The sequence below is a fragment of the Desmodus rotundus genome, chromosome 1, assembly GCF_022682495.2.
Source record: "Desmodus rotundus isolate HL8 chromosome 1, HLdesRot8A.1, whole genome shotgun sequence".
In the NCBI taxonomy this organism is placed as follows: Eukaryota; Metazoa; Chordata; class Mammalia; order Chiroptera; family Phyllostomidae; genus Desmodus; species Desmodus rotundus.
Genome location: NC_071387.1, coordinates 151,412,003 through 151,428,314, shown reverse-complemented (window position 1 = coordinate 151,428,314; position 16,312 = coordinate 151,412,003). Strand labels below are relative to the sequence as shown.

The 16,312-nt window shown below is 36.0% G+C and overlaps 1 protein-coding gene across 2 annotated transcripts in view; it reads right to left on the bottom strand.

The window, feature by feature from the left end:
- Positions 1-490: 490 nt before the first annotated feature.
- The window catches only part of KIAA0825 (KIAA0825 ortholog), a 381,528-nt gene continuing 365,706 nt past the window's right edge, over positions 491-16,312 (bottom strand). For both annotated transcript variants that reach the window (XM_045197837.2, XM_053911862.1), the window contains one exon: positions 491-2,961. In XM_045197837.2, the coding sequence (XP_045053772.2) occupies positions 2,844-2,961 (118 nt within the window). In that variant the 3' untranslated portion in view covers positions 491-2,843. The remainder of the gene's footprint in view (positions 2,962-16,312) is intronic.

The window sequence follows — 16,312 nt, the reverse complement described above, 5'->3', positions numbered from 1 at the left end:
AAACTGCTCTCTTCCTTTCATCCAAGTAATCACCATTTTACTGTCTGTTTCTCTGAATTTGACTACATTAGATACCTCATATAAGTGGAGTCGTACCTATTTGTCTTTTTGTGCGTCTTATCTTACTTAGCACCGTGTCCTCAAAGTCCATCCATGTCATAGCATGTGATAGTGTTTTCTTCTTTTTTAAGGCTGAATGAAGCTTTTTAATATTTTTGTTATGAAATATTTCAAGTACAATGAGAAGCATAAAAAATCTTAAAGATTTTCTGTAGAAAATATACTAATTTCAAGTGACCTGAAGTTCTCTTGAACTCACAGCTTATGAAGTGGAATAATAGGACATTTTGAGTGATCACATATTGGTACACAAAAGAGATAATTTTTTCCCTTTTCTCGTTTGGTAGTTCTCTAACAGTGTTTGATAAAGATGATAAAAATGTAAAATATCCAAAATATACATTGCCATCTATATTTTATTAAAAATTAATTCATACTGTTTCCACACAATAAAATAGATACTTCTTTATAATTACAAAAGTACAGTTAAATAGAACAGTGAGGAAGATAATTTTTATAGGAAGATAATATTTTTGTAGTAAGCATACAGGGAGTTATGAAGTATTTATTCCTATTGTTAATATATACAAATGCAAAAAATATATGTATATATACAAATGCAAAATAATTGTGAGAAAGGAAAGCATTTTGAAATACCACTTCTTGTATTTTAAGAAACATATTCAGTATAGAGTCAAAGTGATCCGATAAATCAGTGACTTGTCATTTAACATTTCCAGTTACAAATTTTATTGCATTTACGGCTACAATAATTACTCTGAGCAAGTATAAAAGAGAATTCAACTGCAAGCTCTTTTCTCTTTTCTACTTTCTTCTCTTTCCAGTTCATCTCATTCTCCTCTTACTATACTTCTTTGAAAAGGGATTCATAGAGAATTTTTTTTTCTAGAAGAACTATATCACTTCCAGGATTATGACAGCAAATACAGATTTAATTTTAAAAATAGTGTTAAAAAATGATCTTTAGGTATGTTACAAGATAAAAGAACCCAAATGTGAAATCCTATAATTTTGTAAGATTATTTCATTTAGGTTATTGATCAATTTACTTATACATTGACTTTCTATTTAGTGTCTATCCTAATAGAACAGTTATGCAGATTTAATACACAGACAATCACTAAGCTGAAAGAATAGTCAACTGTTGCCTTATGTTGTTTTAGAACTGCTTACAGGTAAGATTAGATGGAAAGTCAAATTCTCATAAAAGCTTCTTATAATTTTTTAAATGATCTAAATCAAACTTTTAGAAATTATTTCAACCATGTCATAAAATGCTTGGTTCACGATGAAACAGGGTATGGCAAAAGTAGGTTTACAGTTATAACTACATAAAACAGAATTAATTCTTGTATTATTATTTACTACTGTATTATTTTCCATATGAACAGCTATAAACCTACTTTTGCCCCACCCTGTACTAGCAAACTAAAGTACAGTAGATCCTTCAAAAATAAAATGTGTTATCTGGCAGACAGCTGATTATATGGCCATTTATGTGTTTTTATGAAAAGAAATAATGCAAGAGAATTTCTAAGGTGGCCTCCTTCGCGCTCCGAGCTTTTACTCTTTGAAAAATGCCTAAGTCCTTTCCTTTGATTATAATGAAGCCTACATATATTTTATCAAAATTATAGAACATGGGAACACGGACAATCTGAGAACATCAGAGACCATGACGTACAGTGTCATGTGGTCTAAAACAGGTCATGATATAAAGCTTCTCCTAGATGTCCAGTAGATTGCTCAGTAGCCTAGATGTCTCCATTGTCTTTTAGCAATGACATTCAAACAATTGTGTTTATTAACTGTCGGCCAGATGAATGACTTTGTGCTAGGTATTCGGGGAGACTACTGCTATAAAAGGAGACTTCGCATTATACAGGAAGGCCTTTAAATTTTTGTAATCTAATATCAGACACTGCTAGGAAGTTTATAATATATATAGCTTTACTTGGCATACAGGGTGCTAGAACATATTCCATTTCCTTAATGTGTATAAGGTAATGGAAGTAAGAGAACAGAAACTATAGATAATGACCTGTAGAGTAGACATTGCTGTTTTGAACGTAATTTTGTGAGAAAAATGGTTTCTGGTTGAGGAAAATGGCAAGTGTGTGGCCTGAGCCAAGAGGATGGCTCACAGTTACCTAAACATGGAGCCGTTGGGTATAATGTCTGAAAGCATATGATCGGAACTGATGCTTAAACATCCACTATATGCAGAGATATGAATAAAGCTATACTTCAGGAAAGTGCTCTTTGTGGCTGTGATTAAGATAAACTGGACATGAAGAGGGTATGGGAAAGAAGGCTGGTAAGACCTGGGCTTGGGATACAGCTACAAAATTGGAATAAAATTTTCAGATAACTCTCAGGGGGCCATGTGATGCCCTTCAACTTAACATCCAAATGCTGCATTTAAAAATCCTTAGGGAAAAGATATCCAAACATTTTGCCTGTTGTCATAGATACTTCAAGACTGAAAGAAAAAAAAATAATTCAAGGGAACACGAGATGGCAGCAGTTATATCATCTAAAGAGAAAGATTGAGAGAAGAAAAACATTTGAAATTAATTTTAAAATAAAATATATGTAGCACTTTATTTTTTATGTGCTATACTTCTTTTCAGTTCAGAGATTACTCAGTCATTGGTTTCATGCTCCACAGCGCATCTGAGGTTCATTTTGACTGTAGTAAAAACCCTACTCCATTATATGTGATTATTTCCTAAAATAAAGCTGCTGCTGTTTTCTGCAGATTACTCTTCTTCTGTGTTATCTGAGGCAGAAGAGTTCTGGATGTTACAAATTCGTTTTAAATGTTCCAGCATTGCTTTTTCTTCCTCTTCTAGTCTTTCATCCTTCCTCATTTCCCACCTAAAAGAAAAATCACATCTTAGTATTTTTATAACTTCCAAACTACAGTCAACACTCAGTTGTTCAAGACTTGAATATGTATATTCACTGGTTTATTGAGGCGTCTGTTTCTCCTTGTTTGTTTTTTACCGACTACTTCTTGGGCAACACAATTAATTGGCACTGCTGCTGCACAGTGGGCCAGGAGAACGGGAGACGAAAATAGTCAAACCAGCTCTATTCCAGGGTAAAGTTTTAAAGTATTGTTTTAAGTGAGGTTTCTGTAGTTCTAGCTTTTTTTAAAAAAAAGTATATGGATGACCAGTATATACATGCATATAAATAAAATCTAGAGTTATAAATTAATAAGCAAATATTTTTCATAGTATTTTTCCCTCATTGATTATCCTATTCATGGGTTTAAATTTCAGAGAGGCTTACCTCTCTGAAATTTGTAAGACTTCAGCAGCAAGAAGAATATCAAGCTAAAATGAATATACCTTCAAGGCACGTTGGTCCATTCCTAGAAATAAAATCAAATTTGAAGTAATCAAGTCAATAACCCAAGAAGAGCTGCAGATTGTTACCAAGGATCCACAGAGCATTTGCTAAAAGTAAAAATAAATAAAGAAATAAAGAAATTACAGGCTTTCTAATTCTGTGTGATTGGGAAATACAGGGCAAAATGTTAAGAATATGGAGCAAAGTATGTATATGCTCGAATAATCTTGCAGAGTAAATATTATCACAATAACCTGAATACTATTAATCCACCCTTCCCCTCCTTCTTCTCCCATATATGCCACCTCCCCAGGACTGGTCAGGCATACTTAACTTAGCACCCCAACAAGGAATTACCTGCACCTATTTCCCTTCTCTTTTCATCGTAGTTCTACCTAAGCCATCCATCATGATACGCTGTCACGAAGAATTTTAAAACCAATGTTGATTCATACTAAAAGACCCTCTACTATAAGGTCCCTGAGTGGATAGGATTTCATTTTTTATTTTTTTTTAAAGATTTTATTTATTTTCAGAGAGAGGGGAAGGGAGGCAGAAAGAGAGAGAGAGAAAAAAACAATGGTTTCTCACACGCCCCCAACCAAGGACCTGGCCTGCAACCCAGTCATGTGCCCTGACCAGGAATTGAACTGGCAACCTTTCAGTTTGCAGGCTGGCACTCAATCCACTGAACCACACCAAAGAGAGCTCATTTCTTAATTAAAACTATTGTAGTGGTGTTGGTTAATAACATTATGTACTTTTCAAGTATACAGTTCTGTAATATATCATCTTTACATCGATCGCATTGTGTGCTCCCCACCCTTGGCTAGTGTCCTTCTGTCACCATGTATTTGACTCCCTTCGCCCTCTTTATCCTTCCCTTCGCCCCTTCTTCCCCTATGGTAAGTTTCACACACTTTTCTATGTCTATACGTTTATTTGCTTATTTGTTGCTTTCTGTTTTATATCCCACACATAATCATATGGTTCTTGTCCTTTTTCAGCTGATTTATTTCACATAGTGTGATACTCTCAAGATCCATCCATGTTGTCACAAATGGAAGTTTTTCACCCTTTTTTATGGCTGAGTAGTCTTCCATAGTATATATGTTCCACATTTTCTTCATCCAGTCACCCATTGAAAGACACTTCAGTTGTTTCCATGTCTTGGCTACTATAAGTAATGCTACAGAGAACATAGGGGTAAATACATCTTTACAAATAAATGTTTTAAAAATTTTCAGATAGATACTCAGAAGAGGGATTGCTGAGTCATATGGTAGCAGTATTCTTTATTTTTTGAGGAACTTTCATACTGTTTTCCAAAGTGGCTGTACTACTTTACATTCCTATGAGCAGTGTATGAGGATTCCCTTTTCTCCACATGCACTTGGTATTTCTTGTCTTTTTGATAACAGCCATTCTAACAGGGGTGAGGTGGTATCTCACTGTGGTTTTGACTTGCAATTCATTTAAAGCTAGTGAAATTGAGAATCTTTTCATGTATCTAATGGCCATTTGTATGTCTGTTGAGGTCCTCTGCCAATTTTTAATAGCATATTTTGTTTTTTTGTTGAGTTATGTAAGTTCTTTATATAGTCTGGATATCAATATATGCTTTATCAGAGGTATCATTTGCAAATATCTTCTCCTGTTTGGTTGGTTGCCTTTTTGTTTTGTTGATGGTTTCTTTTGCTGTGCAGAAGCTTTTTAGTTGGACACAGTCCCATTCATTTATTTTTGCTGTGCTTCCCTTGTCTTTGGGGTCCAGTTCACAAAAGCCTCTCTGAGACCAAGTCCCACACTTTGGTATCTTTGTTTTCATATATGGTAGTCTAGATTCATTCTTTTGCACGTGGCTTTTCAGTTTTCCTAACACAATTTATTGAAGAGGCTTTTCTTTCTCCATTGTATATTTTTGGCTCCTTTGTCTAAAATGAGCTGCCCATATAAATGTGGGTTTATTTCTGGGTTCTTAGTTCCGTTTTTTGGTCTGTGTGTCTGTTTTTCTGCAAATACCATAATATTTTCATTACTGTAGCTTTGTAGTGTAATTTGAAGTCAAGGTGTGTGATACCTTCCCCCCCCCAGGGGTATTTTTAGTTCTATAGAAATTTGAGGATTTTTTGTTCCATTTCCTTGAAAAGTGCAATTGGAGTTTTGATGGGAATTGCATTAAATCTGTATATTGCTTTAGGTAATATGGCCTTTTTAACTATGTTGATTCTTTCAATCTATGAATATGGAATATCTTCACATTTTATTATGTCTTCTTCAATTTCTTTTAACAATGTCTTATAGTTTCCATGTATATGGGTCCTTCATTTCCTTTAAGTTTATTCCTAGGTATTTTATTCTTTATATTGCCTAAAACAATATTTTATTGTTAATGTATAGGAATGCAATGGGTTTTTATATATTGATTTTGTATCTGGCAACTTTACTATATCTGTTTATTGTTTCTAATAGTTTGTTGGTGTAGTCTTTAGGGTTGTTTATATACAGAATCATGGTATCATAGTATTCCTAACAACAAACAAGCAGCTATTCAACGAATGTCTTCCAGAATCCCCCCTATTTTATTATAGTTAGAATTTTTGGGTAACAAACCACCTGTCATGCATGAGGAAAGCATATTAAATTTGGAGGGGGCATCTGGTTTGGTTTGAGTGGTAAAAAGAAAGCATGGGCACTGCATTTCCACAGAAAACTCCTAGTGGAATCCCTGTTCCCATACAGGTTTCCTTGTCGAAGGGCTAGGTTCAATATGCCGTGGCCAACCCTGGGAGCTGGGATAGGTAAGAGAGAAGAAAAAAGGAAAGAGTGGATAGAAAGGGGGGATTATCTGAGAGACCAGACCTGGGTTTAGTTTACACTTCTTCTTCATCCTCTGCCTGGGATTCTCCTCATCTCCTAGCACCAACCTGGGCTGAATCTAAGAACTGCTATTTCTAGCCCTGTTAGTTTTTCCATATGTTCCCATATGGTCAGAGTTAAGTAATTGGTCATACTGGTTTTAACAACTGGAAGGGTAGAGGTTTTTCACCACTACACTGTTCAAAGCCATGTTACAAGAGGGGGGGGACTCCTGAAATCCATATTTTGGGATTTAAAATATAACCCACAAGGTTACTTAATACTGCTTTTGTGGAATCTTAAAGAATTGTCCCTAGCCATTTTGTATAGGTGAGCTCGGGCTTCCTGAATTAGTATATTAACTTGAACTCCTTCCAAGCAGGAAAATCCATAATGAAAGATACTTATATGGTACTAACTGTGTGTGAGGGCATTGTTTTAAACACTTGACATATCACTCTTTAAATCCTTACTACAAAATGCTATTATTCCTATCCTACAAAGTAAACTGAAGCACAGAATGTTCATGTCACTTGCCCAGGTATCATTGAGTTGAAATAAAGGAGTCAGACTCTGGAGTCCAGGCTTGTAAATGCAACACTAACCATGGTTTTAAAATCATTTTACAAGTATCATTAATTACTGTTAAAATAGTTTAAATATTACATTTCCTAAAAATATGGCATGACTCAGGTTAGATAATTTAAAAAAAGAACTTTCTAAAATTTACATACTTTAAAAAAATTGATTTTTAGAGAAAGAAGAAAGGAGAGAGGGTGTGGAGAGAGAGAACTATCAATTTGTTGTTCCACTTTTTAATTCATTATTTGGTTGATTCCTGTATATGCCCTGTCTGGGGATTGAACCTGCCACCTTGGTGCATTGGGATGATGTTCTAACCAGCTGAGCTACCTGGCCCAGGCTAAAATTCATATACTCTTAAAGAAACCCAAACATGACAAATTGGGTTTGCCTTTTCTCCCATGTAAAGGTACTAATATTGTACTGAGTAAATGAATTATCTTTGGAATGTCAACAAAATATATAATATGCTCATAAATATTTTGATCATTGTCTCTATGTGTGAAAATTGAAAACACAAGTTCTCTGCTTCATTAAAAAATCTCTATAATTAATGTAATTTAAATGAATTGTATGCATAATAGAATCTAAGAAAAGGATTTTTGAAGCTTCATTACAATTATAGGCACTTCATAGTATAATTGAGCTGTTAGCAATGATATTAGACAAAGCTACTTACCTACCACAAAATTCTTACATTTGCTTTGTGCTTATTAAGAAAAAATAATTTCATAAGAGAAAAAGAACTTATGACAAAGATAGGAAAAACTAAGTATTAAAACTACATTTATCCTTGTACTTTACTTTTAGTGGTTATTAGTATTAGGGATTTGAAATGCATATTTACCATAAGTGTTATTTTTCACATTTAAGTTCTTAATTCCATTCCTAATTCCATCTCTAATTCTAATGTCATTTTAGACTTTGTTAACACAGTTCAAAAACAATTATATCAAAAACTATAGGAAGAGAAAATAATCTTTCAATTTGTTAAACACAACTGACTGGCAATCTATTTAACATTTCTATCCCTAGTCTCCTCTACATATTTAAAATCTATAGTGGAAGCATGTCCCTACAGAAACCAGAAAATGTCAGAACCAGTATATTCTAGTTCTGCTTAAGTCAGCTTTATGAAGTAATTACATTTTTGGTTTTTTTCCGACTTTGGTAGCCTGCTCTCTTTCACTATTACTAAATTCCCCACCTGCCTACTGTGGTACTACTGGTGGCAGTGAACACGCATCTTGGACGCTCATGAGCGGCAAAATCCCACGAGACCCCACATATCTAGTACCATTATCTTAACTGTCTTCTGGAATGTGTCCATCTGTAGGGCTCTTGGGTGGATAGGTGGGGGAGCTTGGCCTGTCCTTGAGTCGGGGGGTCCCTTTTCCTCTGCAAACACAGCAGAGGACCCTACAACCTTGGCTGAGGTGCACTAACAGAACTAGCAGTCACAGCTTTGCTCACCAGCACTGCTCAGACTGGCAGGAATGCTCTAGGCCTTGTGGGTCTTCCTGGACTTCCACACACATTCAGCCCCGGACCAGAGGCATCTGCTGGATCTGCTGTATGTCTATGAATATAGGTAATATTATAGGGCTCCTACATATAGGGTACCAGACCATGCCTAAAAGCTTCCTATTTCTGCTCACTTTAATGAGCAGTGGTGGATTTTGGATCTCTAAAATAAGACCGAAAGTGGTAAAAGTAAAAACAGTCACTGATCATTGAGTAACTATTTTTGTGATCAGTTTGATAGAATGTTTTATTTTAAGGGGCTTTGTGGATACCGTGTGTCAGAGTCTACTAGAAGAGCCACATGTTGAGGGTGGTTAAGCATAAGGTATGTCCTTGGTAGTGTGGGTCTGAACTGTGACAGAAGCCGGTCCTGGGGGTGGCCCTTACTGCCAGAAAGAGAAGTTAATGACAGACAGAGAAGACCAGAATCTGGAGTGTGAGAAGTTCTCTGAGGCACTTACTATGCCTTCTACTAACAGAAAAGCATCTAAAATCTGAACTCAGTAATATCCCGAATAAGAACATAAGCTCTGGAATCACTCCACCTTTGGGTTGAATCACCTTAGACAAGTTTCTTAACCTCCCTGTGCCTCAGGGTTTTCATTTATAAAATGGCATCAGAATTGTTGGATGGGAACACAGCCATGCTCGTTTGTTTATGTATTGCCTATGATTGATCTCACTCTATAATGTCAGTGTTTAGATGTTGTGGCTGAGACCCACTGGGACTGAATGTCCCACAGAGCCCAGGATATTTACTGTTGGGACTTTTACAGAGAATGTTTGCTGACTGCTCTTCTGGAATAGTGGTTCTGCACTGGGTTGACACTGAGTCCCTGTGGGGAAATATGGAGAGCGTTTTTGGTTAACACTGTCTAGAGAGTGTTTCTGGGGCTGGGAACAGAGATGGAAAGCATCTTTAATATACAACAATGACAAGCAATAAAGAGTTCTCCTCCCAAAATGTTAATAGCATCCACACGGAGAAATTAAATATGTGTTCTAGAATCTCCAAAACAGTATTGAAGCATCCCTACCTAGTTTGTGATTTTAATTGAAATGGTTTTAGTATTTTGCTGCTTAGAATACTGTTTGTTAAAGAGCAGAGGTTGAGAAGCCAAGTGCTTCTTGAATCCCTTTTAAACTATGTGGCTGTGGCCAAGCCAGACACTGCACCTCTGTTTCCCTATGAATAAAATGTGAATGATAACATTGTCTGCTTCACAGATTGCCATCAGGATGAAACAACTGTGTACACATAAAACAAAAAAATGGCATGTGGTTCACAGCAAACACTCAATGAGTGGTAACTTAGCATGCTGTTTTGTTTTTGTTTTGTTTTTTGGTATACTGGTTAAAGTTGAATCACCTCAAATTTCTGTAAATAGCAGAATTCCCGACTGTGGTTGATTGAATCAATAGGGAGTTATGTTTCTTACATTGCAAGGCACCCACCCAGTGGTGCAGGCATGTAGGCCTGATGTCTCTTTGTCCTCATGGTTGCAAGACAGTGCTGCAACTTCAGCATCAAGCCCTTGCTTTGAGGCAGCAGAATGGAAGAAGGGGCACACGAGCAGCACAGGTCCTACTTACCAGGGAAAGAACACCTTTCCCAGATCCTTCCCTGCATACACTGACTGCCTTTACTGTGTCCTATCGGGCAAGTTGCATAACGTCTCTGTGCCTCAGTTTTTTCATATGCAGAATAGAGGATGCTAATGGTATTAACCTAACGCATTATTGTAAAGAGCAAGTAAGCTATTAATTCATGAAACCTTGCTAGTTATTGTATAAGACTCTGTTTGAATCAACTGGCTTCTCCAGAGCTCCTGACTTGATGTTCCTTCTCCTGCTCTGTGCCCTTCCCATCATTTTATCTGATAAACTTTCTTTCTGATAAATATGTGGGTAAAACGAAGTTCCTAATTATTATGGTAGTTTCACTCAGTGGCAGTTGCACATTTCTGTGACCAGGTTGTCATTCCCTCCTTTCTTTCATTCCACACTTGTTCACTCTGTTCAGCCCAGCATGGCCAGGGCTCTTTTTGTTTTCTTTTGTTATGTCTTCCAAATATATTCTATAATAACATTTAATCACATCATTGACATTTCCCCTGAAACACCAATAAAATACTTGGATATAAAAATGCAACTTGAAATAAGCATCCTGATTTAATGTTATTATTAAACATTTATGTAGTACTTTATATTTACAAAGTGCTTTACAATTATTTATTCGTTAACTGCACTGTTAAACAACATTGACCATCTGGCCAAACTAATGATTTCAAATTGTCCTACCAGCTTGTAGCTGAGGAGTGAAAAATGAAGTCATATTGGATTTTATTATCTTCAAACAAACCTTTTTGCCCTTCTCTCCTCCTCTGCACAACAGTACAGACTGGCTTCAAAGGAAGGTTCAAATTAGAGGGGAAAAGCCTGCCTCTGTTCTCTCCTCCCTGTGGTCCTGTAAGTGTGGGCTTGCCCTGGATTCAGTCTTAGACCATCCTGTTTTCTCCCTCGGGAAGCCTCACATTTACTCCCAACATCCACCATCTGTAATTCATCTATCTGTCTCCCAAACTGTGATTCACTATCTTTAAACTTCGCTTTTGTCCTAGGTTTTCTAAATTTGATTGTCACTTTCACTTGTACCTCATCATTCTCATCATTCATATACATTCTCAGTTATTCTCATCATTCATATACATTCTGCCACACTCAGTAATACAGGGCCTTTCCTTATGATGTAATCTGAGGTAGCTTTAGGGAATAATTCATGTTCTTAACTCATTGATAATGCAGCAACATTAATGACAGAAAGAATCCTGATTTTTTTTGAGTAGTAAAGTCATTATTAAATTCCATGGTAAAATTGGAAACTACAGAATTTGATGTTCTTCTTTAAAGACATTTCTGTAGGGAGGTGATGCTGAATAGCACTTAGTCCCAAAGGACAAACTTTAGGGAGGAAACAGATATGAGGCTATCCTACACTTGAGAATAACTTAATGGGTATTCATGAGTAGTTACGGGAAATCTATTATAAACCAGAAAATCAGTTTGAATGTAATCACCTTGACTATAAATGGCACTATTTTTTATCCACATAACCCACAGGATTTGACAGTTAAGTCTCTTCCTTAGGAAATAGGTCTTTACAATACTATACTTACTAACCTACTTTCTTCCTGATATGTTCTCTAGATGATGCAATCTATAATACAACCACTTCTGCCTCATATTTTAAAAGCTAAGTTTTAAGAAATGTAGATAGTCCAGTCCATCTCCTTCAGCATACATTTAGTGGAGATGGAGAAATCAACATTATTTTTTTCATGTAACCTAGATAGTTTTTTTATTGCTTAGCTTTATCTTCTCCACAATATAATAGTTTAAAATTTCCTTGTAGGCTGCAATTTTTAACAGTTGAAAAGTTTGGATTTTCTCTGAACTTCATATTGAATCTCTACAATAGTTAAATAATATGGATCCTACTTGAGAGCTACAAGTCTTTACACTGTTTTCAGGTAGGGGCTTTTGGGAATGAATGGGTAGCAAAAATCTCACTCTGGTACAAGAGCAAAGAGAGCTTTATAAACTTCTTTCTAACATAATTTAGCTATTCCCTCAAGCTAATTAATGTATGCTAGTTTTGGGGAGAATTTGGTAGAAATACAAAGGCATTAAGAAACTTACTCACAAAAAGAAGTCAAAAACAGGAATATTATTGATTTGTACTGAGTATTTTCATTTTTAAAGACAGAGTTTTAAAAAATTTATCATGGAGATTTCCATGAAATGTGAAGGACCTTCTGTTTTTACAGAATACTATAAATGGCAGACCTGTCTTTGCCTTGGGAAATTCTGTAACATAGGATTTTCTTAAAATGATCAACGTTATTCCAAGTCCCCACAATTTTTTCACCTAATTTAACATTTTAATATCCAGAAAATAAGGTTTATTTAAAAAAATATATCACTGTTAATATAGTATACAGCTTAGAACCCCTGTAACTCAATATCATATATACCTAACATATAATATATAGAAATAAATAGGATCGATATAAATATATAGAGGAATCTATATTTAAAATACATAGAAATAAATACAGTATGTCTAAGAAAAATCCATACTCTAGACTATTAAATATCAATACTTGCCATAATAAATTAGCAGTTTGGTTGCTTGCTTCAACCAAGAATTTGTTCTATAATTATGATAAATAGCTATATGTGTAGTTTATCCAGCTATTTCTGCAGGAATTTAAATTAATATTCTTTTGTAAGGTAGTAGATTTGTTTTGCTACTACTAATGCAGTAAAAGGACTATTTCCAAGCTCAGGAATAAGCAGCAAAACCCTTAATTTGAATTTATAGCCTTCAGAGACAATCTGCAATACAACTTAACTGTCCTAACCAATTTATTTTAATTAATATGATTTGTTCTATAGATTTAAGTGGAGAGTTATATACCGACAAATAGGACAACTAGAATGCTAACAGTAACATTTTAAATAGTTATGGCTTAGGGAAAACATAAATGGAAGCATAGCCATCAGTGGTAATGGAAGCTGAACTTTTCTGTTACTTGTAAATCATCCATATCTCCAAAGAGAATTCATTTCCACCAGTAGATTTTTAAAATTATAAGAGTTTAGATAGAAGGCCAAGGTCATGCTATTTGGCCAGCATTGAGTGCTGATGTAGAAGAAATGCCGTTTGCTAAGAGAAGTGGCAGGAATACTATATATTGCCAGAACCACAGTGCCGATTTTTCTCAGTGTAATGTATAATTTAATGAATCTAAAGAAAAAGTCTTTTTTTTTCCTAGTTAAATTTGGTACCCATGGAAATGTTCATGGACTGTGCTCTATAGATACTTGGTGTCTATTTCACTCATTAACTTTTTTATGTTAAAAGGTACTTAAGCTGTGTCAAGCAATACTATTCTTGCTGTAAAAATGAGAAAAGTTCTCTTTTCATCAAGAAAGAAAGGATTACATATTTACAGCTCTAAAATTTCCAAAAATTGAGTGTATTTTGACTAGCCAGTGTAAAGCTGATGCCAACACAGGCATCAATCTTGTTTTGGCAATAGAGAGTGGTGCAAGGCTTACCCGTTGCCCTAACCACTCCCTGGGATACCAATCTAAATGAAAGCACTGTTTTGAAACACGTGGTCCAATGGCTAAAGAGCCTGTTTTACTAGAGCCTATTAGCAGCCTCTGTTACTAATACCAACATTGTATTTAGAAAAGCATTCGAAATACAGTCTAGGCTCATATTTTGTTTGAAATTGGCTAAGAATTTAGAAAGATTAAAATTCTTCTAGAGTCCAGAGCTGTACATGGTTAATAGGGCCATTACTCTTGATTAAGTCACTGCCTATATGTTTATATTCATATAGGTTCCAAAGTTCTTTCCTTTCATCCTTTCAGTAATTGAAGTATTTCCTGAATGCTTAATATGGCATTGTGAAGATTTGGAGCATATAATAATCGCTAAAACTTATTTAGCAGTCTCCACGTGCCAGGCACTGTTCTAAGTACTTTGTATCTATCAGTTCATTTAGCCCTCATAGCAACTTTGTGAGATGGGTGAATTATCATTACTGCTACAGACCAAAAGTTACCCAAGGTCACACACTGATCGTTGGTGGAGCCAGGATCCTAACGCAAGCAGCTGGCTCCAGAGTTAAATGCTCTTACCCAGTATAGCACTTCTATTGCAACCTATGCCTTTCTGTGTCTCTCTCTGTTTCTATGTCTTCTGTAACAATAAGTGAAATATAAGCTGCTCTCATGGAGCTCACAGTTTGATAACACTTTGTATCCACTCTGCATATGTCAGAAAATTAACTGATGGAAGAAAAAAAAAGTCTCTTTGCACCCCATGTGCCAGGTCATAATTGTATCTGATCCGAGTATGTTTCAGACCCACTTGAGTTGAAATGCCATCACTTTCACAGTGGGGGCAGATTAGAGCCTTTCAAAATAACTGACATTACCTCAGCTCCTGGGGAGTGAAAGGATCGCCTCTTCACTTCCTTTCTTCACCCCTGGGAAACCAGTAGGAAGTGCTGCTTTCTCTAGCTTCATGCTGGCATCAAGCAGGTTGAGAGGCATCATAAACAAGATCTTTACCCTCACAGAACTTTCATTCAAATGGACCTCAAATTTCTTTCAAGAAAGTATTTTATCTTATGGCCCTTAGGTAAGCTCTGGTGCCCTCATCAGCAGCTACATCAAATGTGGAGTACATCACGTGTCCAGAGTTGGTCACTCCTTCCCAGATTCTAGGCTTGATCTCTTCTTGCGATTTCAACTTAGGATATTTAACATGAAAAAACCACTACATCTGGGGCTCCCCTCAATGAATTTTAAGTTTAATAATTTATCACTTTAACTTTTGAGAGTAGTTTTCTATATATTAAAAATTTTTTCAACCACATTGAGTTCAAATTTGGCAAAATGCATAAAAGTAACACCAAGTCTAAGCTCTTTTTGCTTGCACTCCTTCTTTGTTTCTAATTTAATAAATGTTCCCCAGAATGGAGTTCGCAAGTCAAAGTACATACATATAAAATGCTTACTTGTTCCCTTTGGGTTCTGTGTCAATTGTATGCATTTCACAAATACAAACATAAGACATATTTGCCAAGGGATTACATTTGTTGATGTGGCAGCCTCATGGCTTAAAGTATAAAAAATTCATACCTTCTCAACTATGAATTGCATTTCCCCCATTTGTATACAGTATGGAACTTGTTTGAGTACTAGCTAAAAATGTCCATGATACTATCTCATATGTGAGTATTGCCAGAACACACCCACACACACGTAAATTCACCCTCTTCCTGCCTGAAGAGGTCAAACAACATGTAAAAACTATAATCCTTTTAAATAATAAAAAACCCTCTGTCCTTGGTTCATTTACTCATCTTTCTTCTAACTACATCCAATCACCAACCCTATCAATCCATCTCTTTTGATACATCTTTTAGTCTGACGGGTGTCATACTAGGAACACAGCTTGAATACCCTTTAATCCTGAGAGCCTTTTTTTTTTTTTTCAAATTTAAAAACCTTCCTTGCTAAGCAGAATGTATACACTGACTAACCCCCACAGCTCTCACCCTGGATGCCCTCCCCCTAGTTCATTACCATTTGGCGCATGGACACATTATCTGAATGATATTTATCTTGATAGATGGTGGGGGGAAAAGCCTTGTCCCCAAAAGCTGTGCCGTGTTTCTAGCCCTCTCACCACAGAGTTGATGCACTAAATGGAGCCCAAATCGGACCGCTGGTATTTTCCCTGAGAAAACCCTCTATGTGCTGTCAATTTAATTAGAAACTGGCCCTTTGCTCTGGCCTTCCAATGATCTCACCCATTATCTCTCATACCCTAAAATCCTATCATTCTCCACAGAACAGACTATTTCTCAACATATCCCTGTCTTGTCTCTCCCAGACCACTGTGTGTGACCCTTTCCCACTTCAACCGTACTGTTCATAGTCATTTTAACACCTGTCATCTCAGCATAAGGTGTGATTTTGTTTAATAATGCTTCATTTTTGCACTGGGTGCATCTTAGCTATTGTGGTATGCAGAAAATTCTGACTGACATTCCCAGAGCTTTTTGGAGCCAGAGTAAATCAAGTACTGTGTTACCTCTTTCTGTGACTGTCGGGTGACTAACCCAGCACAAGTGCTAGTATTTTGAGAGAGGGCATCTCTACTTTGGAGGGACTTCTTCCTTAACTTCACAGTCTTACAGCACTGCCTTTGATTCCTCTCTTCTGAGTTCTTCTCCCTAATATAGAGTTTAATTTCAAATGTACCAGTCGACTGCCATTAAATTTACCTTCCAAAAGGAGTCCATTTATCGACCAAGTT